Source organism: Rhinatrema bivittatum, chromosome 9, assembly GCF_901001135.1.
Source record: "Rhinatrema bivittatum chromosome 9, aRhiBiv1.1, whole genome shotgun sequence".
Classification (NCBI taxonomy): domain Eukaryota; kingdom Metazoa; phylum Chordata; class Amphibia; order Gymnophiona; family Rhinatrematidae; genus Rhinatrema; species Rhinatrema bivittatum.
The window spans coordinates 151,926,741-151,942,798 of record NC_042623.1 but is presented as its reverse complement, the minus strand read 5'-3'; the positions used below and the strand labels follow the sequence as shown (position 1 = coordinate 151,942,798).

General features: G+C 40.6%; 1 protein-coding gene across 1 annotated transcript in view; it reads right to left on the bottom strand.

The window, feature by feature from the left end:
* The window catches only part of LOC115099579 (guanylate cyclase soluble subunit beta-2-like), a 36,626-nt gene extending 20,816 nt beyond the window's left edge, over positions 1–15,810 (bottom strand). Inside the window, exons 1-7 of the mRNA XM_029617312.1 lie at positions 15,729–15,810; positions 15,325–15,485; positions 14,427–14,526; positions 13,265–13,485; positions 12,266–12,273; positions 4,121–4,271; positions 1,416–1,527 (exon numbers count right to left, since the gene is read on the bottom strand). Coding sequence (XP_029473172.1) covers positions 1,416–1,527; positions 4,121–4,271; positions 12,266–12,273; positions 13,265–13,485; positions 14,427–14,526; positions 15,325–15,485; positions 15,729–15,795 — 820 coding nt within the window. The 5' untranslated portion in view covers positions 15,796–15,810. The remainder of the gene's footprint in view (positions 1–1,415; positions 1,528–4,120; positions 4,272–12,265; positions 12,274–13,264; positions 13,486–14,426; positions 14,527–15,324; positions 15,486–15,728) is intronic.
* Positions 15,811–16,058: the final 248 nt, after the last annotated feature.

Here is a 16,058-nt window from a genome sequence, read left to right as displayed (position 1 = left end):
CTAACTCCACAAGTGGACAAAGCCTTTGAATATTGACCTCTGTGTATTTTATCCATCTTGACCAGATTGCAAGCTCCATGGAGAAAGGTCTGCCTCTTAAACTGCTGTGTACACCTGTTAGTACTATATAAATGACAATAAAACTTATTATCATAAATTCAGTTTTATATAAAAGCAAGATATGAGTTTTAAATGTGCTATGAAGTGGGAGAAGTCCATGTTCTTCTAATTTTCTTTAAGTGTCATAAACCATGGAACTTTTACTTGTTATTGTAGGCATTTTATTTTTTCATTCATGCATTTTTCCTCAATATTTCTTATGCTTTGTATGAACAGAAAACTAAAGTTTCCCCATATTTTGTGACTGACATTTTTGTGCAACTATACCAGTGTCATTTAATGCAGCCCAAAGAAAGCAAAGAAATAATTTAATTGACAGGTAAAACATAAATATCTTCCTTTTTTGTTCTGATGTTTATTTTAATTGCTCAGAAAATATGTCTGCAAAATCTCTTCTTACTAACCCTCTCCCACCACTATGAATCTGATTATATATGGGGAAGTATGTTGTGCTGGTCCATATCAAAACCAGGTAACAGGCTGAAAAGTTTGAACAATATAGAAAGAATGCAGGAAATGATCTTACAGAAGTACTAATTAAATCAGAGACCATCAAGAGCAGATTCCAAGGTTTAATAAAATAATGAAACAAAGAAAGAGGGGATTGTTTTATTAATGGGGTAAGGACCATCCAGGGAAATGACCAGAATGCAAGGTTGCCAATTGGCTCCAGATTTTAGGACAGGTTGATCCAGCCCTACTTTCACCCTTTTGCATACAGAGACTTGACCTTCTGATTTTCCTATTGCATTCCCTAAGAAAAGCAAGACTACAAGTCTCTGAGTGCAGTGAGACAAAACCAGGACTGAATCAGTCCTGAAAATCCAGAGCCCGCTGACAGACAGCCCTGCCAGAACAACCAGACATTAATGCAGAAATGATTAAACCATTGTGTTTTACAAGAAATTTGCAGAACTAGACCGTGTAATTACTACAGTTGTTAGAATTTCTGATTTGCTTATGCAAAGGTTAAAACACTAAAAAGTGAGGAAATAGGCATCTTGAGATGTACAAATGTATTTGGCACAAATAGACTGATAATTGCTGTCTGTTTCATGGTAGAGGTATTTTATGAATATCTGCCCAGGTATTTGCTGTGGAAATTAGCTGGAAAAGTTGACTTCAAACCACACTGCATGAAATGAGAAATAAAAATGCTGTGTAACATTTTTCAGTTTTTAGTTGGAAAGATACCAAGAGCTTTTTTGCTGTTTTTATGAAGAAATTGCTTAGCTCATTATATCAGAAATCATATTCTTTAGTTCCAATTGTATTAAATATGAAGGAATGTGTACCTTTTCCAAACTGAACAACTCCTCGAACAGTTTCCCAGTAATTCTTCTTTGCAGGACAGACAGAGACACGGCTTGATCTGTCTTTGAGTTTATTCATAGCTTTTTCCAGGTCCTATGAAATAGAAACCCAGCCTGAAAATTACATTTACTGTCATCTATATATGAAAGTGTGCACAGTCAATAGACATTCATGAATACAAATATGATACCATGTCCATCTAAGACCACCTGTCAGAGAAGGGTATTTGACTACATGCGGTGGCCTGAAAAAGTATTTGATCCCCTAAAAAGTCAGCAGATTTGTGTTGATTACAAATAACATTTACACAGATTGTTCTAGTATGTTTATTGCAAACCAATATGCTCTTAAAGTGAATTTTCAAAGTCACAATTAATTGTTTTTCTGCATTTTTTGTAAAATAGAATTAGAAACTGGGGCTGCTCCTTAGCAGACGCGCTTCCGAGCAGCTCTGACAGTTTCTTCCCTTCTCTCATTGCATGCATATTGCCTAAAACTCTTTTGTTTGATGGGGAAACGAAAAGGAGCCATCAAGAAGGGTAAGCCTGTGGAAACAATGGCTTCTCTTCATCAGACCATGATGCTGGAACACACTCACACCTTTGTACTGGCAGTTGAAGCCAGCTTGGCTGGACCTGGACATGCTAGCCTGTCAGCAGTGGAAGTTTCTCTAAGCCCCGACCGCCATTCCACTCCGCGTTTGCCAGCAAGTACCATTGCTTTTGTGGATGCTTCTCCTAGGGCTTTTGGATTCTCAGAGGGTACTTTCTCGTCTCCTAGTTCTGCTCATTCTGCCAAGCCAGGACAGTCTTGGTGGCAGAGTTTGGTGAGGGAGATGCCAGAGCCTCTGGAAACATTGGAGCAGAGGGAATGGTTTCTCACTTAACCATGCTGGCTGGATTACCTGAAGTAAGGTCTAAGGGATCAATAATGCCTCCTCTGGCCCCTTCTTTAGGTTTTCTTGACTCTGGTTCTCTGGTGAAAAGTGCAATAATAACTTTGGACAGTCTTTGGACTGTTATGATGTCCATCAACAAGTCCATTTCATCTTTAGTCTCTTTTTGAATTCTTTATTTATCAAGTTTCACTATATATTACAATACACGTTTCTCATTACATAATTATAGAAATGACAATGTATGGTTAATGCAATGCATTAATACTTATTACTAATGAGGAAAAAAAAGAAATTTAACCACCACATTTTTATTATCAACCATAATGGAGGGTTATTATTCCTATGTAAATTGGGAGCATATCAAGCAACAAATTTATAAGAATATTTGCATATCCTATACCTTTTTTCCTTTTTTAACCTTAGTTTAACTAGAAAGTGGGGTAGAGGTTTGCACCCTAGCTTGATCTAAGAACATTTTTAATTGGTCAGGAACAAAAAATATATATGTATTCTCTTGTTTTTGTATTATACATTTACACGGATAGCGTAATGTATAGGAATAACCTAGCGAAATTACTTCTTGCCTAAACACCAAGAAAGCTTTGCGTCTCGATTGAGTAGAAGGAGCTAGATCAGGGAAAATTTTAATAGATTTTTCATAATAAGTAATTGGATACTTACTAAAATATTTCTTCATTATAATGTTAATATCTGTGGTGGCATAAAAGGTAACCAACAAAGTTCCCCAACTTATTATATTTGCTGTGGAGTCCTCCAAAAAATTGGTAAGGTCTCCTTGGAAATTCTCAACTCTAGGCAATTCATTTCTTGTGGGGAGAAAATAACAATTGTTAATAGTAGGGGACCTCTCTAAGGTAAATCCTAATTGTTCAACAAAAAACTTCTTTAAGGATATTATTGGTTCTTCCCCAACAATTCTGGGGAAGTTTAAGAATCTTAAGTTGAACCTTTTTGTATTATTTTCCAACATTTCTAGTCTCCTATTAATAGCAATCCTATCCTTCACCACAGCTACATTGAACTCCAATAACTTTTTTCCCTGATCTTCCAATTGTTTTACTCTTTCATTGGTATCTTTTATTTGCTTTTGGGTCTCTAGATGTTCCTGTTCATGTTTTCCATTTAACAAATCCATTTTCCTTTCCAAATCTTTAATATTAGTTGACATGCCTACCATCAAGTCCCACAATGTTTCTAGCGTCACTTGCGCTGGGCGGGTTGGTGTACCTGGTAACTGGACATTTGGCACAATGATTTTCCCCTCCATTTCTGGAGTTGCCAAGGACAAACTTTCTTTCCCCCCTACAGCAAGTGGGGGGGTAGTTAAGATGTCTTTTTTCCCATTTGAACTATTAATGTGGGGTTGAACATTCCCCACAGTAAGCCCAAGATCTTCTTGGTCTTTCACAGTTAATCCAGGGGCAATTCCCTTTTCCCTTTGCTCCGGTGGTAGCCCGATGTTGGGGCTAAGAGAGGCCTCCTCTGTAGGCACAGTGGGCCCTCCCTGACCCACTGGCACATCAAAGTCCCTGGCCTCTCCATCTATTGGAATAGGAGAAGCCATGAAGCTGGTAATATCTTGTTGCAGCAAAGTCGGCATAGGAAGAGTAGGAAATACTCTTACTCTGCCTTTACGTTTTGGAGGCATAATTTAAAAAAGAAACAAAACAACAAACTGCAAACAGGATACAACCCAACTTCACTTTTTATGCAATTTTTTTTTGGAATAGTTGACCCCGAGAGAGAGGAGTAATAAATTGATCTTACTTTGGGCGATTCCGGCGAAGTCCGGCAAAGTCCGTTGCTTAAGTGCGCGCCCCTTGAGAGCGCGCGGCTTGTGCGACGCGCCGGCTTTGCTTCGCGCCGCAGGACGGCGGATTTTATTGCCGCTTCCGGGTCCGCCCCTCTCCACAGCCGACTTCACGAGGCAAAGCAGCTGGCCTGAGGGAGCCCTGCCGGGACCAGCTGAAGATGGTAAAACAAGCCAAACTGCGTCGCTGTATTCCTCTGCTCTCCTCTCTCTCTCCCTCAGCCAGGAGAGCAGCACGGCCGATTTTATTGCCGCTTCCGGGTCCGCCCCTCTCCACAGCCGACTTCACGAGGCAAAGCAGCTGGCCTGAGGGAGCCCTGCCGGGACCAGCTGAAGATGGTAAAACAAGCCAAACTGCGTCGCTGTATTCCTCTGCTCTCCTCTCTCTCTCCCTCAGCCAGGAGAGCAGCACGGCCGATTTTATTGCCGCTTCCGGGTCCGCCCCTCTCCACAGCCGACTTCACGAGGCAAAGCAGCTGGCCTGAGGGAGCCCTGCCGGGACCAGCTGAAGATGGTAAAACAAGCCAAACTGCGTCGCTGTATTCCTCTGCTCTCCTCTCTCTCTCCCTCAGCCAGGAGAGCAGCACGGCCGATTTTATTGCCGCTTCCGGGTCCGCCCCTCTCCACAGCCGACTTCACGAGGCAAAGCAGCTGGCCTGAGGGAGCCCTGCCGGGACCAGCTGAAGATGGTAAAACAAGCCAAACTGCGTCGCTGTATTCCTCTGCTCTCCTCTCTCTCTCCCTCCTCATCTTTAGTCTCTTTAACAACAGACTTGCATAATCATTTTCAAACTCAAGAACTTTGTTTAAGTTCAGCGAAAAAGAAAGTTTCTGAAGGAGAGACATCTTTTTCTAAGATCCAAGATGTGCAAGTTAACATAATTAAAGATCTAACATCTACCTCGCTTAGAATAGAGACCAGTGAGAATTCTCTCAGATATTTGAATCTGAGAATACTTAATTTTCCTCAGATCCTTTGAAGACACCTGCTGAGCTTTTTGTTTCTTATATGAAAGAAGTTCTGTCTATCCTACAGAATGCACTACCTCCATTTGAGAAGATCTTTTTTCTGCCTGTTTCTAAGAGATCTATGGATAATGTCTTGATGGATGTCCCTGCCAACTTGACTGATTTCCTCGAGAATTCTGAAGAGGAAAATGTTGTTGGTTGGGCTACTTTGTTGGTGACCTTTGTTTTCATGCAAGATTGAAATAATATTTTTCATCTTTATTTTCATAATAAAGATGCTTTGTTCAAAGGTCAAAAAATCTGGAAGTTTCCAGACTTATCCAGAACAACACAGGAATATAGAAAGAAGTTTCTGGCCATGAAACCTGAAATTCTTTCTTTAGGGGCAATTTGCCTCATTCATTTTCCTTCTAAATGTATAGTAACCTTAGAATCTGTGTGATTTTTTTTTTCTTTGACCCTATACAGTTAAGAAAATATTTGGATGCCAAACATGGTATTGTGACTTCCCCTACCTCTGTCAATGAGGAATTGTCTTGATTGGGTATTGATCTGCTTTGAAGCTTGCATCCTTAATGTTGGCAATTTACCTTATAGTAGGCCATTTCCCATGGCTTTTCTATTCCTCACTATATATATTGGGGTCTAATATTGGCATTATATTTTGGGAAAAGAAAAATCTGGGAATAACTAGTATACAATTAGTTTCCAACAAATAACTAGTTATAATTTGACTCTTTGCTGCCAAAAATCACTGAAATTGTTATTGCTCTAATGTGTAATTTTAGTAAAAAAAATTACACATTAGAGCAATAACAATTTCAGTGATTTTTGGCAGCAAAGAGTCAAATTATAACTAGTTATTTGTTGGATTATATTTTGGGATACTTTTTTTTTTCAAATTACCTCCTTATAATGCTTTATATAATCCATATTTGTGCCTTCTTTTCCTTGTCAAATATATTTTATTTTATATTTGATTTAAAATTATAAATAAAGTGTTAAAAAAATTAAAAAGTGAAATCATGGGCCTTAAATGTAGACACTAAAGACCAAATTTTCAAATGCTGGCGTGCGCAAATACCGGCATATATGCGCGTGGCCAGGTTGAGCTCGTGCCGAACGCATTTTCAAAATGGCCTAGCCATATGCTTATCTGCCAGTACATGCAGAAAAGCCAGCAGAGCAAAAAGGTGCAGGCTGGGGCATGGTCTAGGCGGGGCAGGGTGGAGGTCAGTTGGGACAGCAGCCATTAAGCCCTGTCCTGAGAAAGAGCGTGCCCGCAGCCGGCTGGCTCGCGGAACTTATTCCTGCTCGGAGAAGTGGGTAAGTTCATAAACAAAAAAAAAATAGGTTACTTAGGGGTGGGTTGACTTCCCCTTGTTAAAACTATGTTAACCCTTCCCTATTAAGCAATGTCTATCTATATTGGGAACAACAAGTGAAGTTATCAAACTTGCCAATGACACAAAATTATTCAAAGTTGTTAAATCACAAGAGGATTGTGACAAATTGCAAGAGGACCTTGAAAAACTGGGAGACTGGGCATGCAAATGGAAAATGAAATTTAATGTGGACAAGTGCAAAGTGATGCACTAAAGGAAGAGTAACCCAAATTATGGCTACACAATGCAAGGTTCCACAATAGGAGTCAACACTCAGAAAAAGGAATCTAAGTGTCATAGTTGTCAAATACATTGAAATATTATGCTCAGTGTGCAGCAGCAGCCAAGGAGGCCAATAGAATCCTAGGGATTATTAGGAAAGGAATAGAGAATAAAACAGAGAATATCATAATTCCTCTGTATCACTCCATGGTGTGACCTCATCTTGAGTACTGTGTTCAGTTCTGGTTACAGCATCTCACGAAAGATATAGCAGAATTAGAAAAGGTACGGAGAAGGGTGACCAAAATAATAAAGGGGATGGAACAATTCCCCTATGAAGAAAAGACTCTTCAGCTTGGAGATGAGACAGCTGAAGGGTAATGTGTAGAGGTCTATAAAATAATAATGGACTTGAGCAAGTAAATGTTAATCAGTTATTTATGTTTTCAAAAAGTACAAAGACCAGTGGACACATAATGAAGTTACTAGGTAATACATTTAAAGCTAATAAATGAAAACATTTATTTACTTAACACACAATTGCATAAGAACATAAGATATGCTATACTGGGTCAGACCAAGGGCTCATCAAGTCCAGCATCCTGATTCCAACAGTGGCCAATCCAGTCACAAGTATCTGGTAAGTACCTAAACATTAAATAGATCTCAAGCTACTATTGCTTATTAATTACTTGTAGCCTGGTTGGGCCACTGTTGGAAATAGGATGCCAGGCTTGATGGATTCTTGGACTGACCCAGTATGGCAATTTCTTATGCTCTTATGTTCTTATTAATAGCAGTTTATGGATTTTTCCTCTATGAACTTATTCAAACCTTTTTTAAACCCTGTTACTCTAACTGTCATAACCACATCCTCTGGCAATGAATTCCAGAGCTTAACTATGCACTGAGTGAAAAAGAATTTTCTTCGATTTGTTTTAAATTAGCTACTTACTAACTTCATGGAGTGCCCCCTAGTCCTTCTATTATCTGAGAGAATAAATAACTTATTTATATTAACTTGTTCAAGTCCTTTCGTGATTTTGTAGACCTCTATTATATCCCCCCTTAGTCGTCTCTTCTCCAAACGGAACAGCCCTAACTTCTTTAGCCTTTCCTCATAGGGAGCTGTTCCATGCCCCTTAACATTTTGGTCGCCCTTCTCTGCATTTTCTCCAGAATTGCACGCACACTGTTCAAGGTGTGGTTTCTGTTATGTGCACGGGGGCTTTGGCTAGATGTAGCAAGAGATGCCATGAGCAGCTGCTGCGCAAGAATAGGAGATGTGTGCCCTTGGACCTCGGTGAACCCAGAGAGGAGCTCTGGAGAAACACCATGGCTGGTGAGACAGATCCGTGTCTGGGTTGAGGCCCAGCCCAGGCTCTTGCTGGCCTGCATACCTCAGTGAGACCAACCACTGGTCTCACTGAGGTATGCAGGTCGGCAAGAGGTACGGTTGGTCTCTGAGTGGTCCTCCGACTACTCCAAGCCCTTTCAGACTTGCTGCTGGGAATGGCAATGGCAGCAGGCCGGACAGGAGACAAGGGTGGATGAAGGCTCTGGAACATGAAGACTCAGACAAGAGACTTGGGACGTGAAGACTCAGATGAGAAGCTTGCGATGTGAAGACTCAGACGAGAAGCTTGAGCACAAAGACTCAGGATCAAGGTTCAGGAACAAAGTCAAGTACTGAGTTGAGGCTGCGACGCAGCGCACCCTACACAGCCCACAGCCCATGGGCTGGTCGCAGACCACGCTTAAGTGTGAAGCAGACTCCAGACGAATACATGGTAGTTAAAGCCAGAACATGGCGAAGATTCAGTAGAAGCCTATACCAAGGCGCGCCCTACACAGCCGCCCGTGGCTGGTCATGGACCACGCTGGAATGAGTAAATAACCAATTCACATCTACCCATTCTAGACCTCTCATGATTTTAAATACCTCTATCATATCCCCCCTCAGCCGTCTCTTCTCCAAGCTGAAAAGTCCTAACCTCTTTAGTCTTTCCTCATAGGGGAGCTGTTCCACTCCCCTTATCATTTTGCTTGCCCTTCTCTGTACCTTCTCCATTGCAACTATATCTTTTTTAAGATGTGGCGACCAGAATTGTATGCAGTATTCAAGGTGCGGTCTCACCATGGAACGATACAGAGACATTATGACATTTTCCGTTTTATTCACCATTCTCTTTCTAATAATTGCCAACATTCTGTTTGCTTTTTTGACTGCCGCAGCACACTGAACCGATGATTTCAATGTATTATCTACTATGATGCCTAGATCTCTTTCTTGGGTGGTAGCATCTAATATGGAACCTAACATTGGGCCTCATTTTCTAAAGTATCGTAGGAAAGCGACAAACAGGAGGATGCCACAAGAGCGTCTTTTTCAAACTTTATTGCAGGAGACGTAAAATGAATTGCAAATGCCCGACTCTGGCCGAGTTTCGCCACATGTAGTGGCTGCCTCAGGGGCTGAATGTTTCTAGAAACGTAATCACGCGATGGTCTGGATAATGTGCACATTCCATTGTAGGGAGACGCGCGCTGCTGGTTTATAAACTACATAAATGAACGTATACTGTAGACATTATCCAGACCATCGCGTGATTACGTTTCTAGAAACATTCAGCCCCTGAGGCAGCCACTACATGTGGCAAAACTCGGCCAGAGTCGGGCATTTGCAATTCATTTTACGTCTCCTGCAATAAAGTTTGAAAAAGACTCTCTTGTGGCATCCTCCTGTTTGTCGCTTTCCTACGGTTTCACTGGATTGCCTACCCTGCTGTTTTTTGGGTCCTAAAGTATCGTAGGCCTGCGATACTTTAGAAGATGAGGGGCGGGGGGCCGAAACGGGGGGCGGGCCTGCGCTAGCCGGCAGCGATTGCACTGTCGCGGTGCGATCGCTGCCGGTTTCGCACCCAATAGCGCCACCATAGGAGGTGTAGCTATTGGGAGCGAAATAGGCAGCAAAAAGGCACTTACCTTTTCACTGTGCATGCCATCATCGCAGAGTTGGCCCCGGTGACGCCCCGTCTCCTCCTCTTCCGGGGCCGACTCCGCCCCCATTTTGGTATTGCATGCAAAAAGGGACATTTTGCGTGTGAAACGTCCCTTACCGCGTGCGATACAGTTGGAAAATAAGGCCCATTGTGTAATTATAGCATGGGTTATTTTTCCCTATATGCATCACCTTGCACTTATCCACATTAAATTTCATCTGCCATTTCGATGCCCAATTTTCCAGTCTCACAAGGTCTTCCTGAAATGTATCACAATCTGCTTGTTATTTAACTACTCTGAACAATTTTGTATCATCTGCAAATTTGATTACCTTACTCGTTGTATTTCTTTCCAGATCATTTATAAATATATTGAAAAGTAAGGGTCCCAATACAGATCCCTGAGGCACTCCACTGCCCACTCCCTTTCACTGAGAAAATTGAGATATTCTAAAAACCAGACCGGTTTGTGGCCCTCGACAACTGGAGTTGGACAACCCTGGTCCAGAGACTGGCAGCTACAATTTAATGCTACAAAATGTAGAGTAATGCATTTAGGATGCAAAAACCCAAGGTAGAAGTTGTTACGATTTCTCCTGTAGCTGTGCCACAGGAGGCATCTCACCTTTCTCTGGAGGCCGCTCCGAAGCCTAAGGATGTGAATCGGACTTCGGACGATTGAAAATATCGTCGATATTTTCAAAATCGTCAGAAATCGGGGGCTCCCCCAAAACGATAGGAAAACCCCACGATGTTGTTCGTGGGGGTTCTCTTATCATTTTGGGGGAGGGCAGTAAAAACGGCACACAAAAATAACCCCTAAACCCACCCCGACCCTTTAAAACTAATCCCTTAGCTTCCCCCACCCTCCCAACCCCCCCAAAAACTTTTTACAGGTACCTGGTGGTCCAGTGGGGATCCCAGGAGCGATCTCCTGCTCCCAGGCCGTCGGCTGCCACTAATCAAAATGGCGCCGATGGCTCTTTGCCCTTTCCATGTGACAGGGTATCCATGCCATTAGCCGGCCCCTGTCACATGGTAGGAGCACTGGACGGCCCACGCTGTCTTCTTCCCCATTATTTTCTATGGAGCTAAAGAATATCCTGTAACTGTCTGAGAGAGTATTTAAATGACACTGAGTGGTGATTAAGTGTGGGCAAATAATGTTTGCCTCTTATCCTTAGGTGCTGCTGATGTCATGCTGTGAGCATGCTCTGTGCAGTTCTTCCATTCAATTCCAGATGTTGCTGATGTTAGGAGGTTGACTTTGCATATCCAAAAAGAAATAATGAATCCCTTGCATATTGCATGGAAGTTGATAATGATATGTATGTATGCTGAAGAGCAAAGAAGGCCTAAAGTCTCAATTAAAGGAAGCTTATTTACATTTTTCTTGCTCTGAGGGTCCTCTCAATTGCCTTTTCAAAATGTAAGATACAATTATTTGTATGCTCTTTTATTGCCTAATAAATGTTTGCCAAAACATTTTCTAATTTCCAAATGGCTATGAATCGACCCCCTGGGGTTTTACTGCATCAGTGCTAGCAAAAAGAAAAAAAAATGTTGAAAGTAGTTGAGTTAACAATAAAAACAAAATCTTTAGGATTCTCATTAAATCACACTGAATTTTATTTCACTTCAGAGTAGAAGTGTTTGAAGTGAATCACTGCCACCATTATAAATCTTAATAAAAATCTGGACACTGCTGAGCTGACTCCCAAAGCCCCAGGCACATACCACATACATGCAGCCATTTGAACCTTATTTATTTATTTATTTAAATTATTTTAATATACCGATGCTCAAGACGAAGGTCTTATCGTACCGGTTTACAGTGTAACCAGGGGTATAAATAGAAGATTAAATAGAAAGATAAAGAGAAATTAAATAGAAGATAAAGAGAAATTAAATAGAAGATAAAGAGTATAAGCTTGAAAAATTTGAAAAGCAGATTCAGAAAGGAGATTTTGGTATATGTACACTAAGAAAGTAAAAAAATACATTAAAAATTAAGACAAAAGAGAAAAAACTAAAATTAAGCTAAATGGTAACACAGAACATGCATGTATTGAGCAATGTAGATTGTGCAGCTCCTGTTACCATCTATTTTCTTCCTTTCTCTAGTCAGACATGTTGCATTTTGTATATAGAGGCCAATGTACTAATGTTAAGTTAAAAAATAGGCACTAAAAATTCCATTTATCAGAGAGCACATTTTTTAGCATGGACATAAATAATTAAGTTTACTACATTTGTAGTAAACTAATGATTTGCAAAGTACAGGAGCACTATAAAGAATGTACTATGAAAAGTACTTCAAATATAGTGCTTTTGTGCTATGCATAGTGACTAAAAAATAGGAAACTCCTTCACTTGCTAATAGGCTAATCCCCCTCCTTCCAACCTGATTGCATAAATAAAAAAAAAAAAACAACCCACCTCCCTATTCTCTCCCCCATCACCCCAATGAAGGCAACCTTTATGGCTTCCATCAACTCATGTGCCGAAAACATAATCCTCTCACCCCTCACACTATGGGGAAAAAAAACCAAACCTTCAACTCTCAGTAACCTCTTCCCAAAGATTTCTAATGCCAAGCCAGCAGACGAAGCCAGTCTTATTTTTTACTGGCCTGGTATCCAGTGATGCACTAGCCTAGCCTACCAGGAACCTTGAAGCTGAGTAAGTGGACCAGAATACTGCTAGACATCAAGCCTATCAGAGGTAAACTTGACTGTTCCTAAGGGGGTCCCAGGGTAGGGGGAGAGGATATCATGATGGGAGGGTACAGAAGCTGGGATCAGAGTCAAAGGGAGGATCAAGGTGGGAGATTCTTTTTGAGATCATGGACTGGGTGGGGGGGGGGGGGGGAATTTTCAATAAACATTTTTTATGTCATTTGTTTTTGTTTTATTATTTTAGGTTATGAATTTAGTATTTAATTTTGTTTGCAATGTGTCTTTTAATTTATGTATTTGATGCTTAATGTTTTTAATTGTAAATTGCACTGGACAACTTTTATTCCACATTGTGGTATATAAATGATGTAATAAAATAATAAAAATAATAATATAAATAAATGTATTGGGGTAAGGCCAAGGATTTGCCCTCCCTGTAGTAATAAATTGCTAGTATGACTAACAAGATCATTAGCACACTATGTAGCTATTTTACATTCCCCAGCATGTTAATATTTAATGCATCAGCATATGAGAGAAAGAAAATATTTTTTAAATTATCTGTGGCTTTTGTATGTAGCAAGTTAAGTAACATGCACACTAATGGGAGTTAATGCACATATTCATTTTAACCTATGTTTAGTACATCAAGCATAGATAGAAAACACCTACATTAAATAATAGTCTTCATTACCATTAAAAGTCACAAAATGGGAAGATCTTTTGAAAAAAGGTCTATAAGGGTTTGTAGTTTCATCTAAAGCATGGTTACCTAGTTTCAAGTGCTCATAGCCAATCGTCACATATTTCCCTGCCACTTTCGTTTAGGAGAAAAATCAAAATACCTCTTTATTAACTTGTTTCTCAGTTCTTAGCCCAGAGTCAGCAAGATATTGACTTGAAGAGGACAGTTTGCCTTTTCTTGTGTGAGAAAGTACAGGTTTCTGAGTTAGAAGAAAGACGATGTGTTCTTTTTTGCCTATCCTCTCTTCCTCTTCTAGTTCATTGACGATTGCCATTGAAACCTCAGTTTTGAAAAAATCCATGGCCACTGCTCCAATGATCCCTGAGTTAAAAGAAAGTGAACGCGTATTAGATCCGAGAGCCCTGATGAGAAGGGGGATGCATGCATCATACTGTAAGTTCTTGGGAAGCCATCATTTTTGTCTTTAATGGAAGAAAATTCTCCTATTTCTCTTAAAAGCAATTAAAATGCCCCCGAATTTGGTAATTTTTTTTTTTTACCCATTCCATTATTCCAACAGGAAGTACAAGGTCCCAATGTGAAAAAAAGAATCATATTTACAAAGACAATAGCCAATTAGAGTATAAACCAGCAAAAGATCACATTTTATATGATACGCTGACGAGTTTAAATTTAATGTAATATATTATATATATAAACTCGGTGTCTTGTGAAACTGATCACATAATTCAGTTCTCTGCTTTTGGACACCTTTAAAATTGTCTAGCAAAAATGTATCCTGTGGTCTTCTGGGCTATACTTTGCACTCTACTGAGCCATGGAGGACTCCCCCCGACGACTAAGAGGAGCTCCTGTGCGCCAAGGAAGCCCCTTCAGATCCCAAGAACCAGCTCAACATCCATTCCCTATCTCCGAGTTAAAAATCCTTGTGAAGCAAAACTCATCGGCGGTATCTGAAGGTCAGCAGCAGATTTCGTGTTGCCAGCCAGCAAGGACCGCCAATAGCTGTTTAGTATCGCTGCACCTTACAAAGTCCTTTCTTTTCAACGGCAGCTCTCAAAAGGAAGAGATTCTAGCAAAAATGAACTGCATTTAGGGTATCTTGGACTTTACACCCCTTGAACTGCAGGTTCGAAGTGCTCTCTCCTCTAGCCCTACAACAGATCTTTTTCTTTCTTTCTTTTTCTTTCGCTGTCTCTAGAAACCAGGCACACAAAAAACTAGTCAAAGAGCGCTAACATAATCCACTTCGAGCGTTTTTAATTCTATTTTAGGAGCGTTGTGGTTCTGTGCGTTGTTACCTGGAACAATATGACATAGGCCTCTTCGGTCCGAGTAATAATGCAGATACATGGAGCCGTCTTCATTCCTCTCTACCCTAAAGGAAGGCGCGTTCATCTCCTAAAAGACATTAATTTTATGCTGCTTGATGAGCAATAACTCGGCTGGCCTCCAGCTGTGTGTTAAACTACTCAGCTCAGTTCTCCATAAACCTACTATTGTTATTGTTATGTATACAGTAGGGAAGGAGGTACTGCTAGACCTCAGTGGCATCTTTAGTACAGGTTCTGCCTATTAAAACTAAAGCTATTAAAATAGTGTCCAGGATAAACTCTGGTAGTCAGAGAAGACGCGCTAACCCCACCCCCGCGGATCTGGCAGAAACTACCTGACTTCTTTCATGAATTGTTTTCTCTTCACCTTCTACAGCAAGGTATCTATAGAGGCAGATAAACTACACAGCTGAGACTCCTATATGCAGTTTTCCAGTCGTTGGAATATTTATATCTAGAGTTATCAATGCCAATAACTGATTACAAGATCATTTACATACTTAGAAAGTCCCAGAAGCTTTCGGGGTGAGACTCCAACTGATACAGGGAGTGATAGAGAATCCAACAGACTCTCCAGATTTGGCAGTGCTATGCTCTAAACACTTATTCTAAAAGGGCAATAATAATAATAATTTTTAAAAAGGCCGCATTTTATTACTTTCTGAAGGAAGAACAGAATATTATGGCTGACCTTTCCTGTTTCTTGTAGCTTTCGCATTTCCCCTGGGAGAAGCGAGTCAGCCCGAGAATCCACCCCTGAGTGCATGGAAGGTTTACCAACCACCCAGCTTTAGGTCGGAGTTACGGTGTTAACATCCACAGCCCTAACACTAACAGCCGAGTTATAGACATCGTTCCAACATACCTGATAGGAGAGAGACAGGTAGCTGTGCAGTGCGTCCAGATTCTCTATGAATTCATAGAGATTGCCTCCCAGAGTCCTCAGCATATGGTCGTAGCCAGACCTTTTACAAAACTCAAAGAAATACTCTCCAAACTGCTTCAAAACCACCTCAGGTGGAACATCTGCTAGAAGAGACACCAGTTAGTTCACTACAAGGGTGCTCGTTTTCAAATTATCTGAATGCGCGGTGCACTTGGTTTTTTGGTTTTTTTTTAAAGCTGAATAAATACTGCTGAGATACTGTATATATGTTACATATTTTAGCCCCGCAGGCTTATGTTCCTCAAATTACCCAAAAAGGAAACCGAGGCTACCTGAGATCCCTGCACTTTTATACCTGTTAGGTGCAAGCTGCCGAAACCTACCTAACATTTTGCAGGCTTTCTCAACCAATTTCATTGTGATATCATCTTTGTAAACTTCAAAAGTCATGAAAGTGTCTTGAACTCCGGCTTGAATTCTGTCAAAACATATACATATATTCCCACGTTTATTATAATGCTAACAGCCTATTTAATTGGGGGGAAAAAAGAGTCTTTAAAGAATTGCTTTGATATAAATGCATGCATTTTATCAATCCGCTGGCGGCAAATTCCGCCTAGGTCTTGAAATGTCCTTGGCTGTGCTCGGAAGGCAAAATATAACAACAAAAAAGGCGTGTTTAGGATTCAGAGGATATTAATCTTTTCCTAAAT